Source organism: Scyliorhinus canicula, chromosome 9 (assembly GCF_902713615.1).
Source record: "Scyliorhinus canicula chromosome 9, sScyCan1.1, whole genome shotgun sequence".
Lineage (NCBI taxonomy): Eukaryota > Metazoa > Chordata > Chondrichthyes > Carcharhiniformes > Scyliorhinidae > Scyliorhinus > Scyliorhinus canicula.
The window spans coordinates 88900170-88919203 of record NC_052154.1 but is presented as its reverse complement, the minus strand read 5'-3'; the positions used below and the strand labels follow the sequence as shown (position 1 = coordinate 88919203).

General features: G+C 46.6%; 1 protein-coding gene across 2 annotated transcripts in view; it reads left to right on the top strand.

Annotated features, from left to right (window-relative positions):
- Window positions 1–19034, top strand: part of calb2a (calbindin 2a) — a 110564-nt gene that overhangs the window by 18630 nt on the left and 72900 nt on the right. For both annotated transcript variants that reach the window (XM_038807139.1, XM_038807138.1), the window contains exons 3-4: window positions 6439–6507; window positions 11389–11469. In XM_038807139.1, coding sequence (XP_038663067.1) covers window positions 6439–6507; window positions 11389–11469 — 150 coding nt within the window. The remainder of the gene's footprint in view (window positions 1–6438; window positions 6508–11388; window positions 11470–19034) is intronic.

The window sequence follows — 19034 nt, the reverse complement described above, 5'->3', positions numbered from 1 at the left end:
CCTGGTTCACTGAAGAGTGCAAGAAGGCATGCCAGGAGCAACCTGAAAAATGAGCTATCAACCTGGTGAAGCTACAGCACAGGACTACTTTCGTGCCAAACAACATAAGCAGGAAGTATTGGATAGAACTAAGCAATTCCATAACTATTGGATCAAATCTAAGCTCTGCAGTCCTGCCACATCCAGTCATGAATGGTGGTAGACATCTGACAATTCACTGGAGGAGGAGGCCATGAACATCCCCATCCTCAACCATGAGGGAACCCACCCTCAGTGCAAAAGATAAGGCATTTGCAATCATCTTCAGGCAGAAGTGTCAAGTGGATACTCCATCTCAAACACCTGCTGAAGTCCACAGCATCGCAGATGCCAGTCTATGGCCAATTTGATTCAGTCCACATGATAATAAGAAATGTTTGCATGGATCAGTCACTGAAAGTAAGTTGTGAAGAGAACATCAGGAGGCTACAAAGGGGAGACTGATAAATTAAGTGAATGGACAAAGATCTGACAAATGAAGTGTAATGGGAGCATGTGTGAAATTGTCCATTTTGGCAGGAAGAATGAAAAAGAAGCATATTATCTAAATGGTGACAGATTGCAAAGCTCTAGGATGCAGAGTGATCCAGCTGTCCTCGAGCATGTATCGCAAAGGCTAGTATACAGGTGCCGCAAATAATTAGGAAAGCTAATAGAATGGTATTGTTTATTGTGAGGCAAATTGAATGCAAAAGTAGGGAGGTTATGCTCCAGTTACACATGAGACCACATCTGGAGTACTGTGTACAGTATGGTCTCCTTATTTAGAGAAGGATGTAAATACATTGATTCAGAGAAGGTTTACCAGACTAATACTTGGAATGGGTGGGTTGTCTTATGAGGAAAGATTGGTCAGATTATAGATGAAAATGAAATGAAAATCGCTTATTGTCACGAGTAGGCTTCAATGAAGTTACTGTGAAAAGCCCCTAGATTTGTATGCACTGGAGTTTAGAAGAGTAAGAGATGACTTGATTGAAACATATAAAATCCTGAGGGGTATTGACAGGCTGGATGTGGAGAGGATTTCCTCTTGTGGGAGAATCTGGAACTAGGAGTCAATTATTAAAAATAGATCACCCATTTAAGACAGAGATGAGGAGGATTTCTTTCTCTCAGAAGATCGTGTGTCTTTGAATCTCCATTCCTCAAAAGGCTGTGCAAACACAGTCTTTGACTGTTCCAAGGCAGAGGGGGAGAGATTCTTACTAAACAGGGAGGGTGAAAGGTTATGGGGAGAGGTGGGAGAGTACAGTCAGAGCAGCGATGATCTTATTGAATGGCCGATTGGCCTAATTCTGCTCCTAACTGGTATGTTTGTATATTAAGGGAGGGGGCATGAGGGCTGTACCAGAGAGAATAGCCAACATGAGAGAACGTAATGATTTTATTGGCGAGAGTGCAATTGAATAAATCAGGAGCTGCAGAAATATCATGGCAAATAAAGGGTCAAAGTTAGATAGTTGGGATTTTGAAAGTGCACTTGTTAGTGAATTGGGAGATTTTTGTTTCCGCTGACAGATACAGAAGGAGGTAGGGTTGGGACTGGAAAGAAGGATGTGGGTGGGTGAGTGATACAAGGAAGTAGATATGGCCATACCTGTGATTGATATGATGAGACAAGCAAGACCAAGGGCCATGACAACATCCCAAATGTAAGTTCAGAAGACTTGTGTGTCAGAACTAGCTGTGCACCTAACTAAGCATTTCCAGTACAACTATAACACTGGTTTCTACCCAGCAATGTGGAAAATTTCCCAAGTATGTCCTGCACACACAATGCACAACAAATCCAAACCGACCAATTACCACCCCATTCACAATCATCAGTAACATAATGGGTTTAAAATGAGTAAGGAGGAGATATTGGATAGGCCATCTGTACTTCAAGTTGATAAGACACCAGGATCAGTTGAGATGCATCCAAGGATGCTGAGGGAAGGGAGAATGGAAATTGTAAAGAAACAGGCCATAATTTTTCAGTTTGGGGAGGGGGTGGGGGATGGGAGCCAGAGGACCAGAGAATTGCAAGCCTCACACCCTTGTTCAGAAAAGTACGTAAAGATAAACCCACCTACAATAATTTGGGAAAAATTGCGTTAATGCAGGTCAATTAAGAAAAGTTAGCACAGATTTGTTAAGAGTTAATCATGTTTAACTTATTTGCTGGATGGTTTGATGAGATAACAGAGAAGGTTGATGATGGTAACACTGTTGATGTAATGTACATGGACTTCCAAATGGCAGTTAATACAGTGCCTATTACGATCCCGGACTAACAGCTGCTAGGGTACCGGACAGAAACTCCAATATTTTATTTTAATCTTGTAAAGCTGTGAGGAAAGGATACTTCACTCCAGGAATGATTCCACGCACAAATAGGGACATAGTATATTAAAACAAATTTTATTACTAACACCGTATTAATAACTTTAAAATTATAAAGCCAAATAGCTTTCAATTACCAGTTAAACAATGCTTATCAATCCAATGAAACAATCATAACTCCTACCTTTATCTCCACTCAAACAAAACCCATCTCGGATCACAATCCACTTTTAAATTGAGTTAGCAGTCTCAGGAATACTTGCTGTAAAGAGATGTCTTTGATAACCCACTTTGAAAAAGAAATATCCTTCAGGACCCAGTTTGATTTGTCTCAACTACTGTTTAAACTGTCAGCCTTTGAAATTGCTCCCATCCTGTTTACAGGCAAATCTCACTGCCTTGAGGTCATCTGCTTCTGATCTGTCCCCAGTCAAATCTTTAACTGAACTGTTTCTCCATGAACAGCTAGTCTGTCCACAGATAGATCTCACTGTATTGAGAGTACAGCTTCTTATCTGTTCACACCCCAATCTAAAACTTAACTTCAAAACTGAAAACTCAGCACCTGACTACTTCAGCCCCTGGCTCCTCCCATTAACTACATCATCTTATTAAGCTGAACACAATGTCTCTAATTATCTACTCCCAGGGAACCCTCTTTGTATAAACAAAGTTCCATTAGCCCAACTTCAGCGAACAACATCCATGGCTGGAATGAATTATGATCTTAGTTTTATGATGCTTTAATTGCACCTCTGTCTCTATAAAGGATCTGCTGTCTTTCAAACTGGATTCTTTAAAACCATGACTGCGGCAGTCGTACACACACTAACCCAGGATTTTAACCCTTACTGCACCAAATATATATGATACAATGTATGTCTGAAATTCCTACATTCATCACAATGCAACTCAACAGACCTGTGCGAAAAGTTATAGCTCATGGAATAAAAGGGACAGTCGCAACAGGGATACAAAATTGGGCAAGTGACAGGAAACAGAGAGTAGTGGTTAATGGGTGTTTTCCTGACTTGATGAACATTTTTGGTTGAGTTCTCCAGGGATCGTTGCTTGGACCTCTGTTCTTCCTGATATATATTAATGACCTAGATCTTGGGGCACAGGGCACAATTTCAAAATTTACAAATTATACAAAATTTGGAAGTATTGTGGACTGTGAGGAGGACAGCGTAGAACTTCAAAGGGACGTGCACAAGTTGGGGGGATGGATGGAGAGGTGGCAGATAAAACTTAATGCAGAAAAGTGATTGATTTTGGTGTGAAGAATGAGGAGGGACAATATAAAATAAAGGGTCCAATTCTAAAGGGGGCGGCGATGATTTTAAATTGAATCAGGAAACCAGAGCATTTAGAAATATGTAATATAATCAAACAGAGTCAGCATGGCTTCATAAACATGTCTGACAAATTTAGTAGAAATCTTTGAGGTGGTAACAAGCAGAATAGATGAAGGGGAAGCAGAAAATATAATATACTTGTTCCAAAGGAACCGCACAAAAGGCTACTTAATAAGATAGGAGCCCATGGTGTTGGGGTAGTATATTAACAAGGATAGAGGACTGGCTAATTGATAGAAGACAGACAATTGGGATAAGAGGGCCATTTTCGGTGTGACAACCTATAACTCATAGAATGCCACAGGGATCAGTGCTGGAGTCACAGTTATTTACAAAATATATTAATAACTTGGACGAGGGAAGTGAGTGCACGATTGCCAAATTTGCAGATTACACAGAAATAGGTGGGAATGCAAGTGGAGAGGATGACACAAAGAGTCTACTGAGGGATATAGGCAGGTTAGGTGAGTGGACAAAAACTTAGATGGAATATAATGTAGGAAAATGTGAAGTTATGCACTTTGGGAGGAAGAATAAAGGAGGTGAATATTATTTAACTGGAGAAAGACTGCAGAAAGCTGCATCATGGAGGGATTTGGGGGTCCTCATACATAAATCACAAAAAGCTAACATGTAAGTTCAGCAGGGAATTTGGAAGACAAATGGAATGTTGGCCTTTATTTCAAAGAGAATGGAGTATAAAAATAAGGAAGTCTTGCTAAAATGATACAAGATCTTAGTTAGACCACACCTAGAATACTATGAATAGTTTTGGTCCCGAAATCTAAGGAAAGACACACTGGCAATGGAGGCAGTCCAGAGATGGTTCACTGGGTTGACCCTGTTATGGAGGGATTTTCTTATGAGGAGAGGTTGAGTAGATTGGGTCTGTACTCATTGGAGTTTAGAAGAACGAGAGGTGAACTTATTGAGACATTCAGGATTCTCAGGGGGCTTCACAGGGTCGATGCTGCAAGGATGTTCCCACTTAATAATAATAACTTATTGTCACAAGTAGGCTTCAATGAAGTTACTGTGAAAAGCCCCTAGTCGCCACATTCCGGCACCTGTTCAGGGAGGCCGGTAGGGGAATTGAACCTGCGCTGCTGCCTTGTCCGGCATTACAAGCCAGCTGTTTAGCCCAGTGTGCTAAACCAGCCCCAGGTAATTTGTGGGAGAGTCTAGGACCAGAGGGTATAATCTCAGAGTAAGGGGTCACCCATTTAAATCAGAGATGAGGAGAAATTTCTTCCCTCAGAGAGTAGTGGTTTAGCACCGTGGGCTAAACAGCTGGCTTGTAATGCAGAACAAGACCAGCAGCGTAGGTTCAATTCTGGTACCGGCCTTCCCGAACAGGCGTCGGAATGTAGCGACTAGGGGCTTTTCACAGTAACTTCATTGAAGCCTACTCGTGAGAATAAGTGATTATTATTATTAATAATAATTAATCTGTGGAATTCTTTACCAGAGAGAGCTGTAGATGCTGGGTCATTAAGTATGTTCAGTGCTGTGATTGACAGACTTTTAATCAGTGAGGGAATCAAGGGTTATGGGGATAAGGCCAGAAAGTGGGGTTAAGTATTATCATTTCTGATCAGTCATGATCTCATTGAATGGTGGAGCAGATTCGATGGGCAGAATGGCCTACTTCTGCTCCTATGTCTTATGGTCAGTTCCAATCCAGGTCTCAACCCTGCTCTGCAGGTTCATGACGTGCCCACCAGAATTTCTAAAGTGCCAGGTCTATTACTGGCAGGGAACAGACTCGCTATTGAATCAGGGATGCTGGACAGGATTCTGACACCGGAAGGTCATTGAGAGGTCCTCCAGGACTTAGCGATCAGCAGTCCCAGCAACCAAGGAGACAGTTTCTGCTGAATGTGGGGCGAGAAGGAGAAGGCTTGGTAAATATATTTTTGAAAAGGCCACAGCTTCCTGGCTATGATTTGGAGAGGGTAAGCCCTCCACAGAATGGCCAACAGTGACCCAGTGGCCATTATGAGTCTGGAGGAGTGATTCATTGAACCCATCACTCTCTCGTGCAACCCTTCCACAGAGAGCAACGGGGACTCGATCAATGAATATACTCACGGTCGACTTAGGCAGATTTTTGATCGATAAGGGAGTTGAAGGTTTTGGGGGACAGACAGGAAAGTGACAGAAGGCAAAGATTAGATCAGCCGTGATCTAATTAAATGGTGAAGCAGCTTTAAGAAGCAGAATGGCCTGTCCCTGGTCATATTTCTTGTGTTCTAATAAAAGTTTGTGTGCGTGTGGTTGGGTGTGCGTGTGGTTGGGTGTGCGTGTGGTTGGGTGTGCGTGTGGTTGGGTGTGCGTGTGGTTGGGTGTGCGTGCATGCGTGTGGTTGGGTGTGTGCATGCGTGTGATTGGGTGTGTGCATGCGTGTGGTTGGATGTGTGCATGTGTGTGGTTGGGTGTGTGCATGTGTGTGGTTTGATGTATGGGTGGATGTAGGCGTGTATATGTTTGGATGAATGTAGGTGTGTGCGGGTGGGTATATGGTGGGTGGGTATGGGTTGTGGTGGTGGGTGTGTGTCTCTTATGCATAGATTGCTTTGATGTCCGACCCATGGGAGATGATGACAGATTAGTGAATAGTCTCACTCTGACAGACTCCCCAGATTTGAATCAAACGTTCGCGCTCACCCTGACAGTGAAATGTATTTAAGTGTGTTTTGTTTCACAAACACAGGAAATACAGATGAAGGAATTTATGGAGAAATATGACAAGAATGCAGATGGCAGGATTGAGATTTCTGAGGTAAGTGTGTCTGGACTCAGCATGAGGGGGGTGGGGGGGGGGGGGGGGGGTTGGCGGTGGAGGAATGGTGTCGGAGCTTTATTACAATTGGGTTCAGAACATTTGGATCTAGCGAGATGCCCCCATAGTCAAATAGCCTGTGAAACATCAGGATCAAACGTTGGCCTATCAGGAGGCTGTGGGTCAAATTGGAAGAAAGAAAAATATCTGGACGTCTTTTCAGTTTGGGAAAAAAATGATGGAACAATGCGATGGATCTGAATCTCGCAGCAATTACTCCTGGGATACACTTAGACCTGAATATGTTTTTAAATATTTTTATTGGGGTTAAATATTTAGTAGCAAAATTTATACATAACAAGAAACAGAGCCATTGGCAGAACACACAAAATAAAAAAACTAGGCAACAACAACTTCATAGACATCTGTACAACCAGTTGTCACCTTTCCTGTGACCAAGGTTCCCTCGCCCATATTTTCTGATTTACATTCGTATTTCCAATCCATGCCAGAGCTCTTGGGCCGGATTCTTCCAAAATCGCCGGGTAAAAGCTCCTGTGTTACACTCCCGAGTTTCCTGGTTGCGAACAGATCCTCAAAGAGGTTTGTGAACTTCTTCCATATGTTGTAGAATTTCTCCTCTGAGCCCCTGTTCGAGAATTTTATTTTGTTCTAGTTTCAGGAATTCGGCAAGGTCTGAGAGCCACGCCAAGGCCCTGGGTGGCGCTGTCGACTTCCAACCCAGCAGAAGTCTCTTCCTGCCGGTCAATGAGGTGAAGGCCAGGGCGTCCGTTCCCTTCCCTGTCCAGAGCTCTTGATGCTCTGACACCCTGAAGACCGCCACAGATGGGCATAGCTCCACCTCAACCCTCCACAACCCTGGACATAGCCTCAAAAAAAGCCGTCCAGAACTCTCTGAGTCTGGGGCAGGATTAGAACATGTGGGTGTGGTTGGCCAGACCCCCCTGACACCACTCGCAACTATCCTCCACCTCCGGGAGGAACTCACTCATGCTTGTCTTAGTAAGGTGGGGTTTGTGCACCACCTTGACTTGCATCAGGCCTCAATCCAGAGTTCCCTCCCAATCACCACACCCAGCTCTTCCCCTCATTTCCACCTGGTCTCATCCAGTGGGGTCTTGACATTTTATATGAGTCGTCCGTAAACGTCGCCACATTTGTACTCACCTACCCAGTCCAGCCCTACCTTTGTGTCCAAAAGTGTGAGTCCGGCAGGGATCTTGCCAGAATTTTTGCATCAGTGTTCAAGAGAGATGGGTCTGTACGATCCACACTCGTTTGGATCTTTGTCCTTTTTGGGGATCAGTGTGGGCAGCAGGCCCCTTAGTCAGTGAGTCATTGAACATCTCCCACAGGTGTGGGGCCGGTGCTGCCATTAATTTTTTGCAAAAGTCTCCCGGGAACACATCCGGTCCCGGCACTTTCCCTGACTGCATGGAATTAATACATTCCACGTTTTTGCTCAACTCTAGCGATGTTTCCAGCCCATGTTTCCTGTCCTTTCCCACTAGTGGTATCCAGTCCGTCGAGGAACGAGTCCCCCTCCGGGGATTTGCAGGTGTACAGACCTCGGTAAAAGTTTGCAAAGGCCTTGTTTATCTCGTTCGGGTCTGCCACCATCTTTCCATTTCTGTCTCTAACATGCCTCTTTTGTCTCTTTTGCGGCTACTTGCATTAGTAGCTGGTGTGCCTGCATGCAGCTGGCTTTGTCTCCGTGTTTGTAAAAGGTCTACCAAGCCTGGCAGAGCTGCTGGACTGCCTTCCTTGTGGAATGTAGGTTACATTCTATCTGCAGCTTTTTCCTCTTCGCCAGCAGTTCCACGGTTGGGGCCCTGGAGTACGGACGATCCACCTGAATGTGGAGTCGACCAATCACAGCTTGGTTACCCTTTCTTTCTTGTCCCTAACGGCCCTATATGCTATAATTCCCCACCTGATTCCCACCTTCAGTGCTTCCCAGAACGTGGAGGGTGAGACCTCCATGTTCTTGATGCAGGTTACATAAGCGTCAATCGCTTGGGTATATTTGTGCAGAACTCCTTATCTGTGAAGAGAGCTGCATCCAGCCTCCATGGGGGGGGGGGGGGGGGGGGGGGCGTTGGATCCGCCCCTCTCCAAAATCACGGCCATGTAATTGTGGCACGTTGTTGGAGATTACAATCATGGAGCCTTCCGCTTTTGTTACCCGTGGAAGCATCATTTTCCCTAGGACAAAGAAATCTATACATGAGTAGGCCTTGTGCCGTCCTTTTCAACAAGAGGGTGGTGAATCTGTGGAACACTTTGACGCAGAAGGCTGTGGAGGCCAATTCACTGAGTGGCTTTAAGACAGAGATAGGATGTTGATCAATAAGGGGATCAAGGGTTATGGGAGAAGGCAGGAGAATGAGAATGAGAAAATATCAGCCATGATTGAATGGCGGAGCAGACTCGATGGGCCGAGTGGCCTAATTCTGCTCCTATGTCTGATGGTTTTACATGAGAGAAAAAAGAAAATTATTTTTTACTCAGGTGATTGAACCTCCAAAGGTTCAGACCCCCAACTCCATCTGCTCCACAAAGACGTCTAATTCCTGTGGCGTACCTGACATTGTTCCTGTCCTGGGGTTGGATCTGTCCCTTTTCAACACAGTTGAAGTCAACCCCCCCATGATGAGTCAATGAGTATCTAGGTCAGGGAGCTCGATCATTGTCTTTTTGATGAACTCTGCACCATTCCAGTTCAGGGCATATATATTCACCAAGACTAAAGGGGCCCCTTCCATGGGCCCGCTTACCATTACAAATCGCGCCCCTGCTCGCACCATGAATGAAACTTTCCTGTTTTCTAGAATGGCCCACTCCTCCTCCCCTAATGTCAAAACATGCATGGAACACTTGTACCACCCCGCCCATCCTTACCTGCAGTCGGTCCCTCTTTCTTGGGTGAGTCTCCTGTAGGAAGATTACTTCCACACTCAGACTCTTAAGATGGGCGAGGACTCTGGATCTCTTCACCGGCCCCTTTAGGCATCCCACCTTCTATGTTACTATCTGGATGGAAGGGACTGTCACCCCCACACCCCAATGTGGGATTAACCATACTCCCCCTGCGGACCTGGCCCTGTTCGTCCAGGCCTGCCTCGCCACGGGCCATTCAAGATGGCCACCGACTGCTTCCTCTTTTTCACCGTCGCCGCATGCGACCTGTTGCAACCAGCGCTCTACCCTTCCCCCCCCCCCCCCATTAGTTTTGCCCCCATCTCTACTGCCCCCCCCCACCTTCTTGCACTTTGTTTCCCCAGAGATTCTGTTTTTCCTCCTCCTCCAGCCAGGTGCTCCCTCCCTCCCTCCCGGGAGATGCGCTGCAGCCTCCTCCTTCGCTGTATCTCCGTACACCAGCCTGTTCACTAGTGTAGTGGCTCCCTTGATCTTCGGATACCCCAATTTAGCCCCGTCCACCTCTCCTCCTCCTCCCCTGCACATCTGCATGTGATCACCCCAGTCCCTCTCAGCTTCTTACAGCCTGCACTGGCCATGCCCTTAATTGTTGCTTGCCCAGACTATTTTTCTGGATGAATTTGTTGGCTTCCTCCGGGAGCTCAAAGTGTAGCTCTTTGCCCTGGTACGTGACCCACAGTTTGACAGGGTCGAAAATGCCAAACAACACCCTACTTTTGTAGAGCACGGATTTGGCCCTGTTTAATTCCGCCCAGCGCTTGGCCATGTCTGCACCAAGGGATGGGATGTCCTTCCCACTTGCGCCCTTTTGTACTCTTATCCGGTACCTGTGGAGCTTCACAATTATTTCCCGCGGTGGATCCCCAGTCACGGGCCGTTGCCAGAGCGGCCTGTGGGCGGCGTCCGCCTCCGCAGGCTTGACGAAGCCCTCCTCGCCAACCAGCGTCCTGAGCATCGCTGCAATGTATTCTGTGGGATCCCCTCTCTGTTCCCTCAGGCACTCCCACGATTTGCCAATGTGATCACTTCTCTTGGTCGTCGACCTTGTCTTTCAACCACTTTTGGTCTTGATCAGTCTCGCCATCTCAGCCTCAAATGCCGAAATGCAATCTCCTTGGTCCATGGTGGCTTTTTCGAGGTCCCTTGTCTTCATCGCCCGTTCCTCTAGCCTCCACTCCATTTTGTCGATTGCCTCCTTCAGGGGCACCGTTGTGGCATCAACTGCCGCCTCAATGGCCGCCAAGAGGTCTTTTCCCACTCCTCCCTATGTTTTTGGAACTCTGAGGTGATGAAGCACATCATTTGGTCCGTCTGTGCAGGGAACTCTGCAGGGTCGACCCTTGCCGGTTTTGGGCCTCCACATGTGGTTCCTTGTTCCGAGGGCAAGGTTTCCCTCGCCTCGTCTCTACTGAAGTTTCAGCTGGGTGGCTGACTTGGTTGGCAGTGCGGTCAATGGGGGATAAAGTGGGGAGGTTTTCTGTACTTTTGGTGCCCATTTGTAGGGGTTAAAAGGTCTTAGTCAATGTTCTTATGCAAGAGCCACCTTTTGTGTGACTGTTAACCCATGGCCTCCACCCGGAAGAGTTAAGCTAGACCTGAATATCCAATCCCTGCCATGCTGAGCTTGGCAGATCAAAACCACAGTCACCCTGAGTACTCTCGGCCGCTCCCCCCCCCACCCCCCAAAGATCAGCTGTGGAGTTAGCTTGGTGAAAGCTGACAAAAGTCAATGTGGCTCTGGTTCCTGTTCTGTCAGTTGTGTGTGGGTGGTGGGGAGGTGAAGGGGACGGGGAGGTGGGGTCTGGCGAAAGGTAATGTGGTTCTGGTTCCTGTTGTGTCAGCTGTGTGGGGAGTTATTGGGAGACTGAAACAAACCATAGTCCAAAGAGAAATAACGGCATTCCTGCTATTCCCTTGCAGCTGGCCCAGATACTTCCGACTGAAGAAAACTTCCTCCTGTGTTTCCGGCAGTGTGTACGGTCCAGTGCTGAATTTATGGAGGTAGGAAAAGCATGGCCGGGGTGGAGGACTGCACTTGGAGCCCAGATCAAACACATGCCTAACCATTAACAGTCCTGAGACTGGGGCAATGCCAGGTCAGCCACTAGGTCCAGAGTGGAGAATTCTCCGCACTTCAGCATCAATTGACATTCATTTCTGAACTCATTCACTAATTTGCCATTCGGTATGAGCTTGGAGTTTTTTTTTAGAAAATATTTTATTGAAGCATTTGTAATTTTCACAATTTAACATATTGACATTTCTAAAACAACCGCACGGGTCGACGCACAAAATACCCCCGAAAATAACAACACACAATAAACCACGTACCCCACTTCTCCCACCCTATCCCCAATTACCCATGCACTAAATTCCCTGCCCTTATTTATCATTACCATGCCTCCTACTTTTCCTACCCCCAACTTTTTCCCTTTCCCCCCCTTAATGCTGACGTTCAGTTTTTGTTAAAGAAATCGATGAACGGCTGCCAACTCTGGGTGAATCCCAGTGGGTTTCTGTGGCTATGACTCATCTTTCATTCTCACTCTACAGTATAAATATTTCCCATTCTCTCTGTCTGTTAGCTTTGACAAAGAGTCATCGGACTCGAAACGTTAGCTCTTTTCTCTCCCTACAGATGCTGCCAGACTTGCTGAGATTTTCCCTTTCGTACCTTGAACTGAATCAAGCTGAGTCCAGCACAGGGCGAGGATGCATTTACCCTTTTCAAGGCTTTTTCCCACAGTTCAGTTTCCAGCTCCCCTCCCAACTCCTCTTCCCACTTCCTCTTCACCTCTCTGATAGGGGCCACTTCCCACTCCAACATTTCCCTGTATATGTCCGAAACCTTCCCACCTCCAACCCCTGTTTTTGACAGCACTTTATCCCGTAGTCCCCTCAGGGGGAGGCGAGGAAAGCTTGGGACCTGTCTCCGTACAAAGTCCCGCACTTGAAGATACCGAAACACATTCCCACCTGGCAAATCAAACTCCTCCTCTATTGTCTCCAAGGTCGGAAAGCCCTCCTGGATGAATAGATCCCCAAACCTTTCAATCCCTGCCTGCTGACATACCTTAAAGCCCTCATCCAGCCCCCCCCCCCCCAGGACAAACCGGTGATTGTCATAGATGGGTGACCACACTGACTCCAGTCTCGTATGCTGCCTCCATTGCCCCCACACCCTCAGGGCTGCTACCAACACAGGACTTGTGGAGGACCGAGCTGGCGAGAATGGCAGGGGCACCGTCAGTAAAGCCTCCAGACTCGTACCGTTGCAAGATGCTGCCTCCATCCGCTCCCAAACCGACCCCTGCCCTACTACCCACTTCCTGACCATCGATATGTTGGCAGCCCAGTGATAGTTAATAAAGCTCGGGAGAGCCACTCCCCCTTTCCCGCGGGCCTGTTCCAGTTGTATTCTCTTTAATCTCGGGGTTTTACCTGCCCATATAAACCTCGATATTGCCACATTCATACTTCTGAAAGAAGCCTTTGGGCCAAAAATCAGGAGACACTGAAAAAAGAAAAGCAGTCTCGGAAGGACCGTCATCTTCACCGTCTGAACCCCCCCCCCCCTCCCCCCCCCCCCCCCCCCCCCGCCCCCGCCAGCGTCAGCGGGAGCATGTCCCATCTACAAAAATCCCTTCTCATTTGATCCACTGCTTTGCCCAAATTTAACTTGAGAAGCTGCCCCCAATCTTTGGCCACTTGAATCCCCAGATATCTAAACTCTTTCCAACCACTTTAAAAGGTAGCTCCTACAGCCTCCTTTCCTGCCCCCGTGCCTGAATCACGAACATCTCGCTTTTTCCCATATTTAACTTATCCCCCCCTCACTATACCATTCCAGGTATTCGCTGCTCTCAGAGCCATTGCTAAGGGTTCTATGGCCATGGCACACAGTAATGGGGAGAGCGGGCATCCCTGGCTTGTCCCCCGACAAAGACAAAAGTATTCGGACCAAACTCGGTTAGTTCTTACATTTGCCACCGGGGCCTGGTACAATAGCTGGACCCACTCCACAAATCCCTGCCCAAACCCAAACCTGCCTGAAATATCCCATAAATACTTCCACTGCACTCGGTCGAAAGCCTTCTCCGCGTCCATGGCAACTACCACCTCAGCCTCATGTCCCTCCACTGGCATAACTATAACATTAAGAAGCCGTCTAATGTTGGATGTCAGGTGCCTGCCCTTTACAAATCCCATCTGATCCTCTCCAATTATCTCCAGGACACAATCCTCTATTCAAATGGCCAGGATCTTTGCCAATAATTTGGCATCTACATTCAAGAGGGAGATTGGCCTGTACGATCCACAGCTCTCCGGATCCTTGTCACGGTTCAGGATGAGAGAAATTGATGCCTGTGATAACGTCGAAGAGAGTACTCCCAGCTCCTTGGACTCGTTAAAAGCTTAACCAGGAGCGGCCCCAGTAATCCAGAGAACTTCTTATAAAATTGCACTGGGAATCCATCAGGTACCGGAGCTTTACACGATTGCATCGCCCCCAGTCCCTCTATCACTTCCCCAAGCCCAATCGGGCCCCCCAGTTCTACCCCAGATTTTAGAGTTCCCGATTTACCTTCAGGAACTCTAGCCTCCACAGGAATGCCCTCCTCCCTAACCAGGGGTTCTGACTCGTATAGCTGGCTATAAAATTCCCGGAACACTTCATTCACCGCCTCCAGGTCCGTCACCGTCTTCCCCCTCAAATCCTTTATTTTCCCTATTTCTCTCACCGTCTCTTGTTTCCTCAGCTGATGTGCCAGCATCCTGCTAGCTTTCTCCCCATGTTCATATATTGCCCCTTTTACCCCTCCTCAGCTGACCCTCCGCCTTTCCTGTGGAAAGGAGCCCAAACGCCATTTGAAGTCTCTGATGCTCCTTCAGGAGCTCCTCATTTGGAGACTCCGAATAGCTCCTGCCCACCTGTAAGATTTCTCCTACCAACCTGTCCAGTTCCAACCGCTCAGTTTTATCCCTATGGGCTCAAATCAAAATACATTCCCCTCTAATAACCGCTTTCAGTGCCTCCCAGACCTTCCCCAGCTGCAGTCTCTCCCGTGTCATTGATCTTTATGTACTCCTGAATGGCCTCTCTCTCTCGCTCACAGATCTCCTCATCCACTAACAGCCCTGTATGTAGTCTCCGCTGTGGGCGCTGGGACATTCCCGTGTCTGCCTGTAGGTCTATCCTGTGTGGTGCATGATCTGAGACCACAATTGCTGAGTACTCAGTGTCCTCAACCCCTGCTAGCAGTGTTTTATCTATTACCAAGAAATCAATCCTGCAGTACGCCTTATGTACATGGGAGTAGAATGAATATTCCCTGCTCCTTGGTCTCTCAAATCTCCACGGATCCACCCCTCCCATGCGCTCTATGAACCCCCGCAGTTCCTTTGCCATTGCTGATAGCTTCCCCGACCTAGCACTCGACCGGTCCAACATCGGGTCCAGGACCGTATTAAAGTCACCCCCCCATGATCAGCCGGTGCTAGTCAAGGTCTAGGATCTTTCCCAGCACCTTCCTGATAAACGCGACATCATCCCAGTTTGGGGCATATATATTCACCAGCACCACTGCCATTCCCTCTAGCTTCCCGCTAATCATAATAAATCTGCCTGCCGGGTCTACCTCTATCCTCCCCACCTCGAATGTCACCCTTTTATTAATCAGGATGGCCACCCCCCTTGTTTTAAAGTCCAGTCCTGAATGAAACTGGGCAGGACTGGAACCGATGTCCTAGGGGGGGTGTTTTCTAGAGCTGTTGGGGAGGGTTTAAACTAATGTGGCAGGGGGATGGGAACCGATGCAGGAAGTTGGAAGGTAGTAAAACAGGGACAGAAGCAAAAGGAAGTAAGGGGAAAAGTGCAAGGCAGAGAAGACATAGTCAAAAATCTAAAAGAGCGACAGTACAAGGTACAGTGACTGAGGGGAGCTCAGTGAATAGGCCCAGTAATAACAAAAGGAATAAAACTGGAGATGTTACGATTCAAAACAGAGGTAAAAAAACCAACATAAGCGTACTTTACCTGAATGCTCGTAGTATTCGGAATAAAGTAAATGAGTTGATGGCACAAATCATCGTAAATGACTATGATTTAGTGGCCATTACTGAAACATGGTTAAAGGATGGTCACGACTGGGAGTTAAATATCCGAGGGTATCAAACTATTCAGAAGGACAGAGTGGATGGTAAGGGAGGTGGTGTTGCTCTGTTATTTAAGGATGACATCCGGGCAATAGTAAGGGATGACATCGGTGCTATGGAGGATAAGGTTGAATCCATTTGGGTGGAAATCAGGAATAGGAAGGCGAAAAAGTCACTGATAGGAGTAGTCTATCGGCCACCAAATAGTAACGTTATGGTGGGGCAGGCAATAAAAAAAGAAATAACTGATGCATATAGAAATGGTACAGCAGTTATCATGGGGGATTTTAATCTACATGTCGATTGGTTTAACCAGGTCGGTCAAGGCAACCTTGAGGAGGAGTTTATAGAATGTATCCGCGATAGTTTCCTAGAACAGTATGTAATGGAACCTACGAGGGAACAAGCGGTCCTAGATCTTGTCCTGTGTAATGAGACAGGATTGATTCATGATCTCATAGTTAGGGATCCTCTCGGAAGGAGCGATCACAATATGGTGGAATTTAAAATACAGATGGAGGGTGAGAAAGTAAAATCAAATACTAGTGTTTTGTGTTTAAACAAAGGAGATTACAAGGGGATGAGAGAAGGACTAGCTAAGGTAGACTGGGAGCTAAGACTTTATGGTGGAACAGTTGAGGAACAGTGGAGAACCTTCCAAGCGATTTTTCACAGTGCTCAGCAAAGGTTTATACCAACAAAAAGGAAGGACGGTAGAAAGAGGGAAAATCGACCGTGGATATCTAAGGAAATAAGGGAGAGTATCAAATTGAAGGGAAAAGCATATAAAGTGACAAAGATTGCTGGGAGATTAGAGGACTGGGAAATCTTTAGGGGGCAACAGAAAGCTACTAAAAAAAGCTATAAAGAAGAGTAAGATAGAGTGTGAGAGTAAACTTGCTCAGAATATAAAAACAGACAGTAAAAGTTTTTACAAATATATAAAACAAAAAAGAGTGGCTAAGGTAAATATTGGTCCTTTCGAGGATGAGAAGGGAGTTTTAAAAATGGGAAATGAGGAAATGGCTGAGGAACTGAACAGGTTTTTTGGGTCGGTCTTCACAGCGGAAGACACAAATAACATGCCAGCGACTGATAGAAATGAGGCTATGACAGGTGAGGATCTTGACAGGATTGTTATCACTAAGGAGGTAGTGATTGGCAAGGTAATGGGGCTAAAGGTAGACAAGTCTCCTGGCCCTGATGGAATGCATCCCAGAGTGCTAAAAGAGATGGCTAGGGAAATTGCAGATGCACTAGTGATAATTTACCGAAATTCACTAGACTCTGGGGGGGTCCCGGTGGATTGGAAATTAGCAAACGTGACACCACTGTTTAAAAAAGGAGGTAGGCAGAAAGCAGGAAATTATAGGCCAGTGAGTTTAACTTCGGTAGTAGGGAAGATGCTGGAATCTATCATCAAGGAAGAAATAGCGAGGCATCTGGATAGAAATTGTCCCATTGGGCAGACGCAGCATGGGTTCATAAAGGGCAGGTCATGCCTAACTAATTTAGTGGAATTTTTTGAGGACATTACCAGTGCAGTAGATAACGGGGAGCCGATGGATGTGGTATATCTGGATTTCCAGAAAGCCTTTGACGAGGTGCCACAGAAAAGGTTGCTGCATAAGATAAAGATGCATGGCATTAAGGGTAAAGTAGTAGTATGGATAGAGGATTGGTTAATTAATAGAAAGCAAAGAGTGGGGATTAATGGGTGTTTCTCTGGTTGGCAATCAGTAGCCAGTGGTGTCCCTCAGGGATCCGTGTTGGGCCCACAATTGTTCACAATTTACATAGATGATTTGGAGTTGGGGACCAAGGGCAATGTGTCCAAGTTTGCAGATGACACTAAGATGAGTGGTAAAGCGAAAAGTGCAGAGGATACTGGAAGTCTGCAGAGGGATTTGGATAGGTTAAGTGAATGGGCTAGGGTCTGGCAGATGGAATACAATGTTGACAAATGTGAGGTTAACCATTTTGGTAGGAATAACAGCAAACGGGATTATTATTTAAACTATAAAATATTAAAGCATGCCGCTGTGCAGAGAGGCTTGGGTGTGCTAGTGCATGAGTCACAGAAGGTTGGTTTACAGGTGCAACAGGTGATTAAGAAGGCAAATGGAATGTTGTCCTTCATTGCTCGAGGGATGGAGTTTAAGACTAGGGAGGTTATGTTGCAATTGTATAAGGTGTTAGTGAGGCCACACCTGGAGTATTGTGTTCAGTTTTGGTCTCCTTACTTGAGAAAGGACGTACTGGCACTGGAGGGTGTGCAGAGGAGATTCACTAGGTTAATCCCAGAGCTGAAGGGGTTGGATTATGAGGAGAGGTTGAGTAGACTGGGACTGTACTCGTTGGAATTTAGAAGGATGAGGGTGGATCTTATAGAAATATTAAAAATTATGAAGGGAATAGATAGGATAGATGCGGGCAGGTTGTTTCCACTGGTGGGTGAAAGCAGAACTAGGGGACATAGCCTCAAAATAAGGGGAAGTAGATTTAGGACTGAGTTTAGGAGGAACTTCTTCACCCAAAGGGTTGTGAATCTATGGAATTCCTTGCCCAGTGAAGCAGCTGAGGCTCCTTCATTACATGTTTTTAAGGTAAAGATATAGTTTTTTGAAGAATAAAGGGATTAAGGGTTATGGTGTTCGGGCCGGAAAGTGGAGCGGAGTCCACAAAAGATCAGCCATGATCTCATTGAATGGCGGAGCAGGCTTGAGGGGCCAGATGGCCTACTCCTGCTCCTAGTTCTTATGTTCTTATGAAACACTTGCCCGACCCATCCCTTCTTTACTCTAATTTGGTCTCCCAGCTTCAAGTGTGTCTCCTGTAACATAGCTGCGTCCGCTTTTAACTGTCTCTTAACGGCCCGTTCAGTCCTGTCTAGTCAGGGGGGGCTTTTGTCCCCCTCTCCTGTCGGTCAACCATGACCTTTCCTCGGCCAGCTCCTAGCCCATGTCTCGCACCTCACTTGATCCGCCCCTCGGCAGCAACCACCATCTGATCTCCATCTCCAGTCTCCTAACTGTCCCTTACCTGTCAGCAGTACCCTCCCTCCCCCCCCCCATACCCCTCCACTTAGTCTTTCCTCAGCTCTCCCCCCACTTTGCTCCCATGAACCAGTTATCCAGCTAGCTCAGCATCTCCCACCTTCTGAGGTCATAAAGCCTGCCGACTGCCAGGTTCTATCAACACAGTAACAACAATCCCAAAAAGCAAACATACCATCCCCCAGTGTGCAGGCAACGAGGCAAACCCCTCCCTCTTTAACCGATTCTTATCTGTCCTGTCACCTTCAAACAGAATTCAACACAAAAGCTTCAAGCAGCTTAAGCGGAATTATGCATGCAAGAATCAACCATCCTTCTTACAAAAACTAAAACACCCCATCGCATCTTAAAAGT